This window comes from Chelonia mydas, chromosome 1 (genome assembly GCF_015237465.2).
Source record: "Chelonia mydas isolate rCheMyd1 chromosome 1, rCheMyd1.pri.v2, whole genome shotgun sequence".
Classification (NCBI taxonomy): domain Eukaryota; kingdom Metazoa; phylum Chordata; order Testudines; family Cheloniidae; genus Chelonia; species Chelonia mydas.
Genome location: NC_057849.1, coordinates 161,843,287 through 161,863,219, shown reverse-complemented (window position 1 = coordinate 161,863,219; position 19,933 = coordinate 161,843,287). Strand labels below are relative to the sequence as shown.

At 44.2% G+C, this 19,933-nt stretch overlaps 1 protein-coding gene across 2 annotated transcripts in view; it reads left to right on the top strand.

Annotated features, from left to right (window-relative positions):
- Nucleotides 1-3,500: 3,500 nt before the first annotated feature.
- IFNGR2 (interferon gamma receptor 2) overlaps nucleotides 3,501-19,933 on the top strand; it is a 40,239-nt gene continuing 23,806 nt past the window's right edge. Inside the window, exons 1-3 of one of the 2 annotated variants that reach the window (XM_027826045.3) lie at nucleotides 3,501-4,176; nucleotides 18,303-18,429; nucleotides 19,308-19,370. In XM_027826045.3, the coding sequence (XP_027681846.1) occupies nucleotides 4,107-4,176; nucleotides 18,303-18,429; nucleotides 19,308-19,370 (260 nt within the window). In that variant the 5' untranslated portion in view covers nucleotides 3,501-4,106. The remainder of the gene's footprint in view (nucleotides 4,177-18,302; nucleotides 18,430-19,307; nucleotides 19,371-19,933) is intronic. The other variant, XM_027826046.3, reaches the window with a different exon arrangement.

Here is a 19,933-nt window from a genome sequence, read left to right as displayed (position 1 = left end):
ACACAAATTGAACCCAGTTCTCCTGAGTTCCAGTCCAGTGTCTTAGCTATAAAACTGTCCTCCTGTGCTCATCATTCTGTTTCCTATTGTTGGAACTCTGACACTATTGGCCAGGGCTATATTTCATTTGGTAACTTGCACTGGGTTTTCAGGTGTTCTTGAATTGATCTAACTCTCTGTTTAAAAAAAAAAAAAACAAAAAAACAACTCAGTTTCTTGTTCTGAGAAGGTATTGATATATCATAGTCCTATATGGGGTTTTATAGTTCCAAAGGACAACATTTAAAGAGACGCTATCAAGATTATTATCATAGTTCAAAAAAAATCTTAACTTTAAAACATATTAGTAAAAGTTTTCTTTAACCAGATAAAATGTTAGCATTCAAATACCAACAACTATTTTAAATAGAATTTTAGCAAGTTTTGCATAATTATGAATCAAATGTGAAAACTTTTTTAGTTAGCCTTTTCCATAACTTGATTCAAGTTCTGATGTGGGGAGTCTCAAACATGGAACCTGATCCTACTAGGTGTTGCGTATGCTAAATTCTCATTGAAACCAATGACAGTTTAGGACATTCTGTACCCTCCAGGACTGAGCCCATAGTTCTGATAGCACAGTTTATTATCCCTCCAAAAACTGTGGTGCATTCTCTAAAATGGCTCCTTGAAGGGCAGTGTTACTACACTGTCAGCTTTAAAAGTTGCATCCCCAACACTGGGACATAGCTTTCAAAACTGGCTCAGCTTTCTATTAGTGAAGAGAGCAATGCTGTTTCAGTAAAACAAGACCACCTCTGGGTTATTCTTGCCTAATGGTCAGGATAATCTCTGTTAATTTGTCTGCTGTGCTCTTGTCATTACTTGTACATCTGTTTGGTGTTTGTTTCTATGCCCTCGGACTAAGTAGATTAAAAGAGATGGGGTCTTTTTTGTAGTAAGAACAGGAGTGTTATGCCTACAAATATATTTTCCTTATAAATACATGCTGATTGTTCACCCATGAGGTACTAGATCCTATCAAATTCCTAAGCAGTTGCAACTCTTACTGAAGTCAGTATTGCGTTTGCTCGTGGTGGTGCTGCTGCATTTGATCCTATGTTACTGTTCATTGGGAATTCAGAGCAGACAGGGGAAGCAGGCAAAACATATCATGGTACTGTTTGTGTATTTAGGCGCATGACTGTCATTTAATATTAATGTATGCAATGTTGTTGCAGCCACGTTGGTCCCAGGATATTAGAGAGAGAGGGGATGGGTGAGGTAATAGCTTTTACTGGTCCAGCTTCTGTTGGTGACAGAGACAAGCTTTTCAGCTCACACAGAGCTTTTCTTCACATCTGGAAAGTGTACTCAGGCCAGGTCTACACTACAGACCTATAGCGGTATAATACTTTGCTCAGAGATGTGAAAAATCCACACCCCAAGTAACGTAGTTATACTGACCTAATTCCCATGTAGACAGCGCTATGTCAACGGGAGAGCTTCTGCCATTGATATAGCTCCTGTCTCCTCAGAAAGTGGATTAACTATGCTGACAGGCGAAGTTCTCCCATCAGTGTAGTAGCGTCTTCACTAAAGCGCTACAGCGGCACAGCTGGAGCATTGTACATGAAGACAAGCCGTCAGAGTGTCACAGCTAAATACAAGGTGGAACAGATTGTTTAGCATAACTAATTAGCACATATTTCAAGGGACCATTGAAGGTGAATGGTGAGAGCCATGTAAGTTAAGTCTATAGACAGGTAGACTTGTGTCTCAGCAAAACCTCATTTTTTTTTTTTCCTCTTAATCAAGCAATTCCTATTATTCACTATTATTGTTGTTTATTCTGAAGAGCATTATGCCTCTACTCAATGGATGTACCTATAAACCTCACATGTGCAGTCAAAGTGGGTTTTATTAAAGTTGAAGATGCTAGAAGTACATTAAGGCTGCAAAAGACAGATTCCTGCCCTGTGCATTTATTTTTTGATTATTGTTTTTATTTCAATTATCACTATAGTATCTGAGTTGGGAGGAACTCTGATTTTCAAAATTACCTAGGGTTTGTAAAAATTTACTATCATAGGTGCTGGAACTAGGGGTGCTAGTTATAAGGGAAATCACTTCAAGCCAGGGGATGCAGCAGCAACCCTAGTTCCAGCACCTATGATACCAAGGGTTGCGGTAGCCGGCGTACCAGGAAGTACCGCAAGGCCGCAGCTTCTCTCATATATATACACACACAAGGGTTTACACCTTGGTTAAGTGGCTTTCAACACCCCCATTATAAAAATTGTTCCAGCACCCTTGTTTACTGTTGGTGTGTAATCAATAACATTAGTGAAGGTGTGTGGTTAGAATATAACCACGTGTTTGCAGTGCGCCAGATGCAACTAGTGAAAGCAAAGGGACTTTTTAACCACCTGATGCAAGATTTTCTCACTTAAACCACAAATATATAAACAATACTGCACACTCCTCTGTAAGCTTATACCATGTGTGGTCATGATAACCAGAGCATGTGCATCATTATTTCTGAAACCATAGAATAACTATAGTTATACTACATAAATTGCATGTAGTTGGCACTTTTGGCCTCCTCATTAGTACTTCTGCTATTAAATTAGGTTTATTTATAGCATTCCAAATCCTTCAAAAGTGTGGTTTTCTGCCAGTTTAAAGGAAAAAATCTACTGTACCTGAGGTGGCCCTGCAATGGGATTTTGCACACACTAGGGATGTCATCCACAGAACTAGATCTGCCTATTGTTGGATTGGGGCCTACAATTTTATTCTTCATCCATTATATATTTTCTCATCTTACAGGATAATATGGTGTGCTATAATATAAAACAATACCTTGTAAACACTATTGTTATTGAACTTACTATTCAGACTTCTATTCTATCACCACCTGCTTTCACATGTTCATACTATAATTCCCCATGCTTGGTTTTAGTCTAAAGATGAACTTTTCTGTAAACTTTGAGCAAAATTCCCTCACACATTTTTATTGTTTAATAAAAGGAGAGGCACTGTAGTCTAGTGCGCTGGCTGGGAGCCTCGGCCTTAAGAGCAGGAGTTTGGCTGGGTGTCTCTATAAACCAGGTTTCAGAGTAGCAGCCGTGTTAGTCTGGATTCGCAAAAAGAAAAGGAGTACTTGTGGCACCTTATAGACTAACTAATTTATTTGAGCATAAGCTTTCGTGAGCTACAGCTCACTTCATCAGCTGCAACTGTAAACCAGGAAGAGAATTAAGTTTAGGGTTACCAGCCCTCCAGGAATACTGCAACCACAATTAGCAAGCAAGTAACCAGGCAAAAATGCACCAGGAGGCCTCGGTGCTTTTCCTCGCGGGCAGGGTCATTTTCCCAAAGGGCTCAGCCCCACCGGAGCTGGGTTTGTCCGGAGCGTGACTGACGCGGGTTACTGACAATGAGTGGCCCAGCCCGGCAAGCTGGGTGTGTCCCTGCGGCTCGCTGGGTCCCAGGCTCCCCCGCCCCCGGGCCGGGCTGAGGGCGAGGGCTGTGGTAGCTGACGCACCAGGAAGTCCCGCAAGGCCGCGGCTTCTCGCAGCCACCACAGGCCGGGGGCGGGGAGGGGCTGTTGTGCAGCAGGGGCCCGCGCGGGCCCCCGCCTGCAGGGGGTTATTAGGCGACGGTCGGGGGCGGGCGGGCAGCGGCAGCACCTCCCGCGGGAACAGCCCGGCCCGGCCCGGCCCGGCCCAGGCTCCGCTGCCGCGTCACCGGTGGGGGCGGGAGCCCTTGAGCGCCCCGCTCCCCCTGCCGCGCCGCCGGCTGCGTCTGAGCAGCCCGCGCGGGGGTCCCCGGCTTTGCCAAGGGGGCGCTGGGCCGAGCCGCCCCGGGGCCCGGGCTCCCAGTCCCGCCGCGGCTCCTCCCTGCCCAGGAGCGCCGCTGGCCGCCGCCCCGACCCGCACGTGGGCCGGAGGTCCGGGAAGGGGTTGGCCCCGGGCGCTGCACGCACATTGCGGAGAAGCAGCCGGGCGGTGACCCGCCCGGGCTCGGAGCCAGCCAGACGGAGCTGGGGTGGCGGCGGGCCCGGGGCGTGTGAACGGCAGAGCCCCGCTCCTCGGTCTACAACAGCCCCCCCGGCCTCGGCCATGCCGCGCCCCGGCGCCGCGCTGCTCCTCTGCCTGCTGCTGCTGAGCCTGCCCGAGCCCCCTGCCGCAGGTAGGTGCCGTGGGGCGCCCGGGGCTGTGCGCGGGCCCTTGCCGCGAGGGGGCCGGACAGGGCAAGGGGCGGGGGGCTTGTGTTGCTGCAGAGTCCCTGGTCCCCGGGAAACCAGCCCTCAGTAGCGATCTGCCTGGGGCGATTCCTTGGCTTGCGGCTTGGGGGGGCTGCTTAGGGGTGTGGGGTGCCCCAGCGCTGGGGTGAGAGCGCCCCTCGGGGGGTTTCAGACAGTGGTTAGTGGGAAAGCCCCTGGGGACGCATTTCCCTGAGCAAACCGATAGATGAAGCCAGAGATGTGTTAAGGTGAGCAAAAGTCTCCCTTGATTTTCAGTTCACGCCTAGGGGAAATCCTTTGGAGGGCGGGCGGGGGGATGTATGTTCTGGGGACATCGCTCGCCTTTATTTTTATTTTCAAACTTAATTGCTGGTTTTAAAATGCGTTACTGTATTTCGTATACACTACAGGCAATTCTCTTCCCCGATAATGTCTTGACACTTGCTAATTCATAAAAATGCTCCGTCTATATACACAGTGATACGCAGTGCTTGTAGCTGGGGACTGGATTTTTGCTGCTCTAAAACTATAGTAGAGCCAGGCCTTCTGTGGTAGATAGGCCTTTTTTCCCTTTCTACGGTTTTTTTTTTAAATATGTCTAAGCTATATATCTCTTTGGATTTCAACTTGTCTGTAAAGATTTTACTAATGGAAGTAATGACAGGTTTCAGAGTAGCAGCCGTGTTAGTCTGTATTCGCAAAAAGAAAAGGAGTACTTGTGGCACCTTAGAGACTAACCAATTTATTTGAGTATACGCATCCGATGAAGTGAGCTGTAGCTCACGAAAGCTTATGCTCAAATAAATTGGTTAGTCTCTAAGGTGCCACAAGTACTCCTTTTCTTAATGGAAGTAAGTCATTCTTACTTATGTTACGTCACAGTGTGCCACCTGGTTATCCCAGTATCAGGTGTGGAAACTCCTGTTGCAACTCTTGCCTTGCTGCTAGCTGTTCCAGTATCCTCATGGTTAGAAGCTAGAAAGTGAGAGGAGTGTATTATTAGTTTGCCTGCCAGCTATCCCATGCTTCCCAGATGTAATTTTGCTTTATTAAAAATGCTAGCAGGCTAAGTGTTGGATACATTTTGAGACACAAACCTGTGTTCTGATATTCAAATTGATAGAAAAAATCAACGAAATTTAAATGCTGGAAAGGAACTCATTGATCTGACGTTTCGTGCTTTAATACAGTGTAGCAATACTTGAATAATATGTAACATATGGTGACTCAGATGAATGCAAAACAGATGCACAAAAGGGCCATTTAAAATGGTGTTTGTCTCGCCTATGAAATTCATTGTTCTGTTTTATACTTATAGCTGTGTTTGTCTGTGCTGTGGGTGTATTTTTCTGTATGTTTGTTTTTAACTGTATCTCTTTCCGTGGGGAGGGGGCCCTCATCTGTTTCAATAATGGCTGGCAGACTTATTTTGCATTTATTAATTTGGGATGTTTTTAATCCAGTTGATTTGCAGTTGCATTCTTCACAATCTCAGACTGTAGTAAACAAAACCAGAAAATACTCTTTGAAATTAGAGGCAGTTTTGTATAGGTGATCGTTTATTTGTTCTTTGGATCTTTGGTTATTTTTTGTTTTGTGTGTGAGTTATCAGATACTAAAATTTGAATAATGATCATTAAGGGCCACAGAAATTGAGACCTGGGATAATATAGTGAGGCCGCTTTTACAATATAAACCAAAGTGGGCAAGGTACTGGACTTCACTGTGTAATATGGGCCTATTATGGTGTCTTTTCCTGTATCTCCAGTAAATATGGGTAATGTAAACCAGATTCACCTTTTATTCCAAAACATGTATTATGCTAGTCCAAATAAAATGAGAAGGAAGAGTCCTTACAAAATTGATTGTACAGTTTGAGAAATCAATTTGATTTTCAGTTAGATGATTAAATTCAGTCATCTGAGCTGGGTGTTTTCCTTTACAGTGTTCCATGGAACCAGTTCCATTTAGCAATAATTTGCTGTTCGGCATGTGCCCCCTTAGCTTGCTATGCAATTGCAAAACTTGTAGTTTAAAACAGTTTTTTTGTGTGAGCAGTTAGATACATGAAAATTTGCTATTGAAACTTTGTTACAGTGTTTAAATGTGGATAAATTCTAGTTCTGAAAGAACATAAAAGTAAAAAATGGAATTTAACGATTATGTTTAGGGTTGGAAGAATTGGATTTTTATCAGTAAATGTCAAACATTGATTTCAGCATATAAACACAAACCAACAAAAAATATTTCCCTCAATAATAATTGAAATTTACAGATAGGCAAAGTAGGGGAAACGCTGTTTGAGAAATTATTAGTTTGATTTGAGGATATTTACTTTGTATATTTTTGGTGTGATGTTGACAGTTTGTTTTTACAGTTTTAAAGTTTAACAGCTTTAACTTTTTGAATCAATGTCTGTCATTAAATAACTATTTTCTGACCCCATCTCATAATTTTCTGCAATTATGAAAATTTAAATTGAAAATTCAAAAAAAGCTTTACATCTATATTACTGAAATTTTCAAAAAATAAAAATTGAACTCTGCCTAATTATGTTGCATAGATTTCTGACTCCTGAATTTCCATTTTGTGCCACTGCCTAAATCTGACTGCACTTTGAGTTATTGCTTTTCAAAGGTGATTATTTTACTTCATGATCAAGTTCATGATCTGTCTGAAATAAAGAACTAGAATTAGACTGTCCTATTTTGATGGATGTACTGCCAGGTGATATAATGTTGGAGTACTTACTTCAAACCTAAACTCCAACCTTAACTATTACCCAAAACCCTCTCTTTTTTACTCTTACATTCACTTATTCTTATATATCTTCTAGTATCTTTAGTGTTCTCAATGGTGAACATGGGGAATTACAATTAAAGATTTATTGTTTTCCTCAAAGTATCTGGGCTATATCAGAAGTTTCTGAAGTCCAGAAACAAATAACTTGTTCCTTCCTTGGTAAATGCTCCTTTTTCTGAGAGAAAAGTTATGTTAAAATGACACCAAATGTGGGTCTGACACATTACAAACATATGGCAAGTCAAGGTTTCTTGTCTGCAGCATCTTGCAATCTAAATTAAATTGAACTCTCTTCAGACATTCCTTTTTCAAGAAGACTTAACTACTGGATGCTTGGAATGATATTTTAATAACCTTGTATTTTTTTAAAAAAAAGAAAAGAAAATGCTAAACATAAAATGATCAATTCCATGGAAATGAAAAGGTTGTTATAATAAAGTACTGCAGATTTAAATGAAAATTAAAGCAATTTAAATCAGTGCACCTCAAACTCCTCATCTCCGGCCCCACCCCAGAGCCTGCACCCAGAGCCCTGCCCCAGTCCTGAGCCCCTCCCAAACCCCTCATCTCCAGCTCCTTTGGGTCACGGGCATCAACAATTTTCTTCAACTGGGTTGCCAGAAAAATGTTTGAAAACCCCTGAGTTAGAGTATACCCTCCTATATACTTTTATTTAAGCAATTTATATAACTTAATATTTTCAGATTCTTATTAATTGTACATTTTTAGTAGTTAGAAAATGGTAAATGATATATTGCTTATTTACTAGATAATTAACTTTTTGCTCATGATTTGTGTCAAGCTGCATTAGGATGATGATTTGAATTTAATTAAACCCAGAAAACAACATATACAATTTATTAAAACACCCCTAAATGTTTTGCATACATAAACTTCAGCGTTTTTCCATGAACGGGAGAGTACGTTTTCATGGTGGGTGGAGTCATAAATAATAATAATTTGATAACTGAGCCAATCGGAGCTGAGGTAGGGAGAAGCTATAAAACAGGAGTAGGAGACCACCCAGGTGGGGGTCAGTGGATGGTCCTGATGAGATACATGATGATGTCTCCTGGAGTCAGAGGCTGGCTCTCTATGATAACTTTGCCAGTCTGTTGCACACAGTAGCACAGCCCCTGGGTCCCCCACAGGATCGAGCCCTTAATACAGTACATACGTATTGTGCCATATTTATAAAGTTTGACCTCAAAAGTTAGATGTTTTCCCCCTGATTCTTTATATAGAAGAGCATCCCCTGTAACTCTAATTCAGAGGGGTTTTTTTAATAGAGACTCATGGATTCAGCATATTTAGTTTTTATTTAAATGTTAAGAGATTTGGGCCTTAATTTGTTGTACATTAAATTCAAATTTCATTTTAAATAGGTTTATTTTTAAGCAGAAATAATTTAAATATCGAAATCAAAAAAATTCAATTTAAATAAAAAATATTTTTCTCCCCCCACTCCCCAATCCGTTTTTATCCACTCTGAAAATTACACCCACCTTATTTGGCACAAAGCTCAGAAGACTCATGTATAGAAATGACCTCTTACTATGTATCAACTGTCAAGTTAAAAGTTTTGATTAAAATAGTCATTTCTGAGCCTACTGTCTGGGACAGTCCTGCTTCTGAATAGTGGTGTTGCTTCATACCAGCAGTATGCGAACCCAGTGTCAGGGAAAAATGAACTAATTTCCTTCCTCTTTTGTTAATTCAGTAACAGTCCAGAAAAAAATTTAGAATGTGCATTTCACACCATCAGCATTCTTGAATTGTCACCTATCTTGTAGAACTAGTTACCTCATATGGGTGGCTAAGTGACTTAGCTGTTATACAAGATACTCTGCCATGTGCCTCAGACCAATAGTGAGCTCTAGCTGTTCAAGTATTCAGGAATTTGCATGGTACCATGATTCAAGAAAAGTTTGCTCTTTATATTTAAGCAAAGGATTCTCAGCAACCTTAGAAATATATACTAAATAGCAAATGTAACTATGCTGTGAACACCATTTAAAACTCACTTTTCATTGATTTTATGACAGCCAGCCCTGCCACGGATGGTGAGTTCATATTGTGCATGATTCCCCAGAGTCACAGTTGCCAACTTTCAAGCGGTAAATAAGCACCCCGACTTTCACAGTAAGCCAGAAATCTAGTTAATCCTATTTCAGAACAAGGCCAAAACAAGCCAATCCCTAAAAACCCCAACGCACTGTGACTAGATCCCCCTGGGGCATGCAATCTGGGTCTGTGGTGGGCCCACTGTGCACCTGTGACTCTCTTCCCCACCCCCCTTGCCCCTGCTTGCCGGGAGCCGGTCAAAAGAAGAAGCTACAAGCCCAACAAGCTACAAGCCAAAAACTAGCCAACAAGCAATTCACAAGCCAATTAAGCCAAAAACAAGCCCAATTTCTGCATTTTTTTTCCCGCACGTTTGGCATGTCTGCTCAGGGTGTGCTATACTGATGACATAAGTGAACTGCAGTTATGTCAAAGACGTTTTTCCCCTGTATTTGCCTGGTTTTGCAGTGTTGTCTTTTTAAACTTGCAAAAATGGCCATGTTGTAAAATTCTATACGTACCAGAGGCCCTATAGGCAAGTTTTGTGGTTAACGTCACCAGGAAAAATGTACTCTGGGGTATTGCTGTGAGATTGGGCACTAAGGAATCATTATTATTTATTTTAAAGAAGGGCTTCTTACACTAATATGCTAAAAGTTCCTGACTAATGGGACCATTTGGCGTGTTACACAAAGTTATTGGAACTTCATTAAAACTGGATGAGAATTGTTTTACAACACACTTTGTACAGGTTGTATTGTACTTCGCAATTTCTTCAAAGTGCTGTGGAAAAATGCTAATTGTTAGCAAGCCTAATAGGTTTTTATAACTATTTTTTCTCTGAAGACTGTCTGTGCTGATGGAGAGCTTCTCCTGGCATAGGTACTCCACCTCCCCGAGAGGCGGCAGCGATGTCGATGAAAGAATTCTCCCATCAACCTAGCATGTCTACACTAGGAGTTCGATTGGCTTAACTGCATTGCTCAGGGGTGTGGATATTTCACACCTCTGAGCAATGTAGTTATGCCAGCTTAATTTCCTGCTGTAGACCTGGCCTAGGTCAATGGAAGAATTCTCCCATCGACATAGCTACTGCCTCTCGGGGAGGTGCATTGACTACAGCAGGGGTCGGCAATCTTTCAGAAGTGGTGTGCCAAGTCTTCATTTATTCACTTTAAATTAAAGTTTTGTATGCCAGTAATACATTTTAATGTTTTTTAGAAGGTCTCCCTCTATAAGTCTATATATTATATAACTAAACTATTGTTGTATGTAAAGTAAACAAGGTTTTCAAAATGTTTAAGAAGCTTCATGTAAAATTAAATTAAAATGCTGATCTTAAGCTGCTGGCCTGCTCAGCCCGCTGCCAGCCTGGGGTTCCATTCACCTAGGCCGGCAGCAGGCTGAACGGGGCCTGCAGCCGGGACCCCGGCTGGCAAGGGGCCGGCAGCCAGAACCCTAGACCGGCAGCGGCTGCTGGCCACGCTCAGCCCACTGCCGGTCTGGGATCCTGGCCCTGCCCACATAGAGTGGGTACCTACCTTCTCCATGGTTCTAGCCCATTCTCTCCCTCCCCCCCCCCCCCCACTGCACTGAGCTGAGGGTGGGAGTGCACTGAGCACAGGGCTGGGGGTGAAGGAGCAGGCTGGGGGTTGGGGTGTAGGGTCTGCCCAGGAGCTAGAATGAGGGAGGGGGCTCAGGGTTGGGGCAGGAGGTTTGGGTGTGGAGTGCTTACCTGGGCAGCTCCCATTTGGTGCGAGGGGTGCAGGTGGGAAAGTGTGGGGGATGCAGGAGCTCCCGTTTGGTGTGAGGGTTGGGGGTGGGAATGTGGGGGGTGCAAGAGTCAGGGCATGGGGTGTGGGGGGGCTGGGTATGTGGGGGGGTGCAGGAGTCAGGGCAGAGGGCTGGGGGCATGTGAGGAGGGTGCAGGAGTCAGGGCATGGGGTATGGCGGGGGGCTGGAGTCAGGGCTGGGGTCGTGGGGATGCAGAGGTCAGGGCAGAGGGCTGGAGGCATGTGAGGGGGGGTGCAGGGGTCAGGGCAGGGGGCTAGCCCGCACCCTGAGCCCCCTGCCCAGAGCGGCTCACGGCAGGGGGCTGGAGGGGATATGCCCTGATTCCACACACACCCCCCACCCCGTCCCCAAGGCCCCGTCCCCATGGCCCCGCCCCCATCTCCGCCTCCTCCCCGGGGCAGCAAGCGTGCTGCAGCTCTGCTTCTCCCCCTCCCTCACCATCAGCTGATGGGCAGCAGGGAGGGAGAGGAGGAGGGGCAGGAACCCAGCATAGCGGGGGAAGAGGCGTGGGAGGGGGGACCTTGCCTGCCCTGCAGCAGCAGCCGACAGGACCAAGCTTCTTCACCCTGCCCCCACGCGGAGAGGGGGGAGGATTTTTAATGGCACACTGCTGCCTGCTGGGGTCCCAGCCTGGGTTCGGCAGCGGGCTGAGCGGGGCTGGCGGCTGGGACCCGGCAGGCAGCAGCGTGCCATTAAAAATCAGCTCGCATGCCGTCTTTGGCACGTGTGCCATATGTTGCCGACCCCTGGACTACAGCAACAGGAGAACCCCTCCTGTAGCTGTAGTGAGTGTCTAGACTCTGCATTGAAGTGCTACGCTGACTCAGCTGCAGCGCTGCAAATGTGCTGCTATAATGCTTTAAACGTAGACAAAGCCTAAGTGACTATATGAATGTGAGATTAATAATTTGCATAGCATTTCTTTATCCCAAAAGACCCCAAACTGATTTTCAAATTTTGATGAGCTACCTCTGGAGCCATTTCTGGAGTGGTACCCAGCTTGAATCATGTTGCCCACATGTAATAAAATACAAATTGAAGACAGGAAGTGAATAATAAAACCTCTAACTGGAATTTTAGAAGAAGTATAAATAGGCACAACGTAACTTACCTTATGGGAACTGGCCTACTATACGGGGTGTTATGCAATCATATGGGATTTTCAATAGTTTTATTGTTATTTTGGTTTCAAACATACATCCTCACAAAAATTATGCTCTTTAGTACATTGTCATTAGAAAGGTTATGGCAAGATATAACCAAAATAAAACACGTGATCTCCCCTGGATCAATATAAAATATTTATTGAAAACAGTTTTTGAAATAAAATAAAAATTAATACAGCTCTGAAATTGTCAAATACATATTAGGTATATTAGTCACAAGCATGATTAAAGAATTAGAAAACATGATTTATATACTGACAGACTTAAGGAGCTCAATCTATTTAGCAATGAAGATAAGGTGAAGGGATGACTTGATTACAATCTAGAAGCACCGATGTGGGAAACAAATATTTAATAATGGGTTCTTCAGTCCAGCAGAGAAAGGTGTAACAGAGTGCAATGTCTGGAAGTTGAAGCTAGACAAATTCAGACTGGAAATAAGGCATACGTTTTTGACAGTGAGGGTAATTAACCATTGAATAATTTACCAAGGGTTGTGGTGGATTCTCCATCACTGACTATTTTTCAATCAAAATTGGATGTTTTTCTAAAAGATACTTTCTAAGAATTATTTTTGGGAAGTTCTGTGGCCTTAATACAGGAGTTCAAACTAGATGATCACAGTGGTCCTTGGAATCTGTGAGTAAGTCTATGGATGTTTGATATTTTGACATTCAAATGAGAAGACAACCTTTGAAAAGCATAAACGTCATTGCATATGCTGTGAACAAGTCAACTGCAAGATTGCATTGAGAGGGAAAAGATGAAAAGCTAATTGAGCCCAGGTATGACAGTTTTTTATCCCATCTGTCATTGTATACAGAACAAAACTCAATGCTTGGGGACCACTATAACTTCCAATACTTTAATCCATCTTCATTGATTCAAATTAGAAAGCTAGATGCTTATATGGGATCGAAATATTAGGAAAATAAGAATATAAGGATGGCCATACTGGGTCAGACCAGTGGTCTATCCAGCCCAACACCCCATCTCCTGACAGCAGCCAAGCAACACATACCTCAAAGGGAATGAACAGAACAAGGCAATCATCAAGTGATCCATCCCCTGACGTCCAGTCCCAGCATCTCGCAATCAGAGGTTTAGGGACATCCAGAGCATGGTGTTGTATCCATGACCTTCTTGGCTAGTAGCCATTGATGGACCTATCCTCCATAAATAACATCTACCTGATCCACAGCTGAAAAGTGCTATATAGGAGCCAGATATTTTATTTTATTATATGATGCTTTTCATCAGAAGATGTAAATGTGCTTAAATAGTGTAAAAAACAAAGTCAAGCGCACAAAAGTTAGGAAATGCCAGATTTAAGGTTGCCTGTGCAACATTAATTTGGCCCTTTTGTGCATATGCATTATGATACAGTCTTTAATTACATGATCACACTTTTTTCCCTGAGGACCCTGCCTCATTCAGTGCACTGGATAGACGGTGCCCATTCAAGGAGCCAGCTCTTCAATATGTTCTCTCCTTACTGTTCCAGTGTGGCCCCATGCCATATGTCAGAGGTGGGCAAACTACAGCCTGTGGGCCACATGCAGCCCACAGGACCGTCCTGCCTGGGTCTTGAGCTCCCAGCCGGGGCGGCTAGCCCCCAGCCCCTCCCCTGCTTTCCCTCCCTTCCCCGCAGCCTCAGCTCACTGCGCCACTGGCACAATGCTCTGGGCGGCGCGACTGGCTTCAGCCGGTAAGGGGGTGGGGAGCGGGGGGGTTGGATAAGGGGCAGGGGGATCTGGGGGGCAGTCAGGGGGCAGTTGGATGGGACAGAGGTTCTGGGAGTGGCAGTCAGGGGACGGGGAACGGGGGGGTTGGATAGGTGTGGGAGCCCCAGGGGGCCTGGCAGGGAGCGGGGGTGTGGATAGGGGTCGGGACAGTCAGGGAGCAGGGGGGTTGGATAGGGAGTGGGGTCCTGGGAGGGGGTGGAGGGGACAAGGAGCAGGGGGCGGGTTGGATGGGTCGGGAGTTCTGAGGGGGGCAGTCAGGGGCGAGAGGTGGCAGGGGCCAGCTGTTTGGAGAGGCACAGCCTTCCCTGCCCGACCCTCCAAATACTTTAGCAACCCCGATGTGGCCCTCGGGCCAAAAAGTTTGCCCACCCCTGCCATGTGTACTACACATTATTCAACCTCTACTCTGAAGACAGAATTATTGATTTCTTTATGTTTTTTCTGTGGCATTCATTGTGTGCTTTACAAAGATTAATTTATTTGCACAATACTGCTGAGAGGTGAGAGGGGGTATTATCTCCAGTTTACAGATGGGAACTGAGAGAGAGGTTAAAATGAAAAGTATGCATTAATTTTGAGTGCCCAATTTGAGATGTCTAGGACCTGATTTTTTCAGAGTACTTAATGTCCAGAGCACTTCACCCATTGACTTCAGTTTGCAGCTGTGAGTGCTCAGCACTTTTGCAGATCAGACCCTAGTCTCAAGTTGGGCACCCAGAAAATGAGGAACACACAATTAGTGACCACCTGTGAAAAGTTTAGATGAAGTGACTTGCCCAGCACCACTCGGGAACTTGGTGACAGAGGCAGGGACAGAATCCAGTTCTCCAGAGCACTGTTCAACTGCCTTAACCATGAAACCACCCTTTCTCTTCCTGCCAGTCCCCTGCCTCATTTATCACACTTCCAACTTCTGCAGCAAATGAGGCAGGGGTCCTACAGATAATAGCCACCTTCACTGCACAACCCTGATTCATCCATAGAGCATGTCTCTCTTGTGCACTGAATGAGGGTGATCTGCCTGGTGCACGGGCACTGACTGAGGCAGAGTCCTTTGGAAAAAATAGAATGTGATCATATACTTAAATACTGTATTATAAATGCACAAAGGGTTGACTAAAGGTTGCACAAGCAACCTTATGTCTGCCATTTCCTAACTTTTGTTTGCTTAAGTTTGCAACCTTCATGTTCTTTTAACGTTAGGGTAGTTGTGGTTTTTCTTTTGTGTAACATCCTAGTTTGTTTGTTTGTTTTTTTAAAAAAAAAAGCAAACTGAAAAAAAACAAATTTCATCATATTGACATCCCCATCGGTCATCAGTAGGGCTGTGATTCAGTCATGGATTCTGTGACTTCCAAAGACCTCCGTGACTTCAGGGCTCGTTGGGAGCTGCAGGGTCCCCTGCTGCCAGCAGTGGCAGGGGCGACCCCCCATGCTCCCCACCCCCATGGGCAACACAGAGACCCCCACAGCTCTCCACCTCCATAGGGGGCAAGAGGGATCCCTAGAGCTCCCGAGTTCGGATCCCCAGCTGAGGGGGACCCTGCAGCTCCCAGCCCACCCACATCTGCCCAGCCTTCATAAATGATCTGGAGGATGGTGTGGATTGCACCCTCAGCAAGTTTGCAGATGACACTAAACTAGGAGGAGAGGTAGATATGCTGGAGGGTAGGGATGGGATACAGAGGGACCTAGACAAATTGGAGGATTGGGCCAAAAGAAGTCTGATGAGGTTCAACAAGGACAAGTGCAGAGTCCTGCACTTAGGACGGAAGAATCCCATGCACCGCTACAGACTAGGGACCGAATGGCTCGGCAGCAGTTCTGCAGAAAAGGACATAGGGGTTACAGTGGACGAGAAGCTGGATATGAGTCAACAGTGTGCCGTTGTTTCCAAGAAGGCTAATGGCATTTTGGGATGTATAAGTAGGGGCATTGCCAGCAGATTGAGGGATGTGATCGTTCCCCTCTATTCGACACTGGTGAGGCCTCATCTGGAGTACTGTGTCCAGTTTTGGGCCCCACACTACAAGAAGGATGTGAAAAAATTGGAAAGCGTCCAGCGGAAGGCAACAAAAATGATTAGGGGACTGGAACACATGAGTTATGAGGAGAGGCTGAGGGAAATGGGGATGTTTAGTCTACGGAAGAGAAGAATGAGGGGGGATTTGATAGCTGCTTTCAACTACCTGAAAGGGGGTTCCAAAGAGGATGGATCTAGACTGTTCTCAGTGGTAGCTGATGACAGAACAGGGAGTAATGGTCTCAAGTTGCAGTGGGGGAGATTTAGGTTGGATATTAGGAAAAACTTTTTCACTAGGAGGGTGGTGAAACACTGGAATGCATTACCTAGGGAGGTGGTGGAATCTCCTTCCTTAGAAGTTTTTAAGGTCAGGCTTGACAAAGCCCTAGCTGGGATGATTTAATTGGGGATCGGCCCTGCTTTGAGCAGGGGGTTGGACTAGATGACCTCCTGAGGTCCCTTCCAACCCTGATATTCTGTGATTCTCATTTTGTCATGGATATTTTTAGTAAAAGTCAGGGACAGGTCACGGCTTCCGTGAATTTTTTCATTATTGCCCGTGACCTGTCCCTGAGTTTTACTAAAAATATCCATGACAAAATCTTAGCCTTAGTCATCAGCAGTGCTAATACCTTGAAGATCCATCACACATGTCTCTGTCACTTGAGCTAAGAGAGTAATTGATGTCACCTTCTATGGCGACTAGCACTAGAGGGGAATGAGTCACACACTTTGCCGGGGTTTTAGAGCTATTTCTTCACAGATGGGGACTGGTGAGACTCGGGAATCTTGGATTCCATTCCAGGCTGTGGAGAGGAGTATTCTCTAATGGTCACAGACCCGTGTGCCTGTTCCCCACAAGCTTGACCCCTGCCACTCTCTAGTCCTATCTTTTCTTCACCCCAGTTCCATTCTCTAAGCCTAGCCAGTCCCAGTCTCCTTGATCAGCCAGTCCTAGTTTCCTGCTCTGGGCTCCCCTGAGTTAATCTCTTTGTTTGAGCTGTCCCTCACCAATCTTCTTGCCCAGCCAGTCTCAGTGGCCCCTTAGCTCCCAGTCCCAGTTTCTCTCTTCTTCCCCTCTGTCCCCCAGGCTCCAATGCCAGTCTCTCCCTGCCCCGCAGTCTCAAGTCTCTCCCTCACCAGACTACTTGTTCCAATCTCCTCTCCCCCACCCCCAGTCTGGCTGTTATCCCCTGTGTATTTGAATCCGGCACCTTCCTCTTCTGTGTAGCCTAGGCACCAGCAGGAGGGCCACTGAGCACAATCTCCCTGCTCTCAGTTCTGGTGCCTGGCCTGACCACAGTAGCTGTGGAGTGCAGCATGCTCAGTGTGGACAGTATCTATGGATATTTTGGGTTTGTTTAGTCTGGAAAAGAGAAGACTGAGAGGGGACATAACACTTTTCAAGCACATAAAAGGTTGTTGCAAGGAGGAGGGTGAATAATTGTTGTTCTTAACCTCTGAGGATAGGACAAGAAGCAATGGGCTTAATTTGCAGCAAGGGAGGTTTAGGTTGGACGCTAGGAAAAACTTCCTAACTGTCAGGGTGGTTAAGCACTGGAATAAATTGCCTAGGGAGGTTGTGGAATCTCCATCATTGGAGATTTTTAAAAGCAGGTTAGACAAACGCTTGTCAGGAATAGTCTAGATAATATTTAGTTCTGCCATGAGTGCAGGGGACTGGACTAGATGACCTCTCGAGGTCCCTTCCAGTCCTATGATTCTGTGATTTTTAGGTCCAGAACTCTGATAAGTCTCTGCTGAGCATGTGAACACTGAGATGGTTCAAAGGGTTGTAATTTGGCTAAATTTGGGCATTTTTTCATGAGAATAGCAAAAGGACATCCCCTGTCAAATTTAAAGTTCGCCTGCTCCAAAGCATGGAGATACTCGAGCTTTCAGTAAAATGGCTGCATGAATTTTTCCTAATCTTGTCTTTGAAAATGGCTGAACCATTTTGCCTGAAACTTTCCAACAAATTCAGCCTGAGCCAGACACCCAGCATGGAAAATTTCAGCCCAAACAATTAAAGTTTGGCAAAGTTACAAACAACTGATTCAGGGTTCTGTAACTGGAAGTGTTGGGTAACCTGTATATTGGAGTGGTGCTGTCAGTTTCACCTATAATAAAAATAGTGATTTTAATTTTTCCCCTATAGTTTCCTCTCCCAAAGCCTTCCTTCAGGATATTGGATTTAACTGCAAACTGTAGCTTATATCTAGTATTAGGCAATAGTGCAGAAAACATTAATAATAATGGGTAATAGAGATGTACGGGCATTGGTGCATAGTACACTTGGAAACAGATGATGTGGAGGTCTCTTGTTCTGCAGCAGTTGAGGAAAAGGCGCAAGTTTGTGGCAAAGCTGTATAAATATGTGGCCATGAATTTTGGAGGTGAGGAAAGGTGATTTCAAATCTGTAGTTACTGTGTGTTGAACGTTTTATTTACTGTTTTGATGTTTTTCTCTATTTTAGAATCGTCATTCCAGTTACCAGCACCACAGAATATGACAATTTACTCATATAATTATCAGAATTTATTGAGATGGGCTCCTGTTAAAGTGGATAATGGCTCAGTGTTATATACGGTCCAGTATAGTACGTAAGTAAATAGTTGCATTCTACTAAATTGGTTTCATTCTAATAGAAAAGTATAAGCTTGTATGTAGAAAATGAGGTTTTTATTAAAAAGGTTTTCAGGTACATGTGAAAACAATTTTCTTGGACTGAATTATTTCCACTAAACAAGGAAAAGAATGAAATCCTTCCTTTTTCCCAACTTTTTTTCACTCTTGTTCCAAACCAGCTTTGTTAATATTTTTCTTGAAGCCCATGGTTATTTATACTCAGGATGTTCTTATTTTAAATATCAATATAGATAATAAGACAGAAAATATCATATTGCCTCTATATAAATCCATGGTACGCCCACATCTTGAATACTGCGGGCAGATGTGGTCGCCCCATCTCAAAAAAGGTATATTGGAATTGGAAAAGGTACAGAAAGGGGCAACAAAAATGACTGGGATATGGAACAGCTTCCATATAAGGAGGGCTTGATAAGACTGACTTTTCAGCTTGGAAAAGAGACGACTAAGGAGGGATATGATAGAGATCTATAAAATCATGACTGGTGTGGAGAAAGTAAATAAGGAAATGTTACTTACCTTTACTTACCCAAGAACTAGGGGTCACCAAGTGACATTAATAGGCAGCAGGTTTAAAACAAACAAAAGGAAGTATTTCTTCATACAACGCAGTCAACCTGTGGAACTTTGTCGGAGGGTGTTGTGAAGGCCAAGACTACAACAGCGTTCAAAAAAGAACTGAGAGAGAGGTTAAAATGAAAAGTATGCATTAATTTTGAGTGCCCAATTTGAGATGGACAGGTCCATCAATGTCTATTAGCCAGGATGGGCTGGGAATGTGTGACGGGATGGATCGCTCAATGATTTACCTGTTCTGTTCATTCCTATCTAGCCCAGTATCCTGTCTTCCGACAGTGGCCAATGCCAGGTGCCCCAGAGGGAATGAACAGAACAGGTAACCATCAAGTGACCCATCCTCTCTCGCCCATTCACAGTTTCTGGCAAACAGAGGCAAGGGACACCATCCCTGTTCATCCTAGCTAATAGCCACTGATGGAGCTATCCTCCTTGAACTTATCTAGTTCTTTTTTAAACCCTGTTATAGTCTTGGTCTTCACAACATCCTCTGGCAAGGAGTTCCAGAGGTTGACTGCATTTTATTAAAAAAAACCCCAAACTTCCTTTTCTTTGTTTTAAATCTTCTGCCTGTTAATTTCATTTGGTAACCCCTAGTTCTTGTGTTATGAGAAGGAGTAAATAACACTTCCTTATTTCCTTTCTCCATATCAGTCATGATTTTATAGACCTCAATCATATCCCCCCTTAGTCATCTCTTTTCCAAGTTGAAAAGTCAGTCTTATTAATCCCTCCTCATACGGAAGCCGTTCCATACCCCTAATAATTTTTGTTGCCCTTTTCCAATTCCAATATATTTTTTTTTGAGATGGGGCGACTCCATCTGCACAGAGTATTCAAGATGTGGGTGTACCATGGATTTATATAGAGGCAGTATGATAT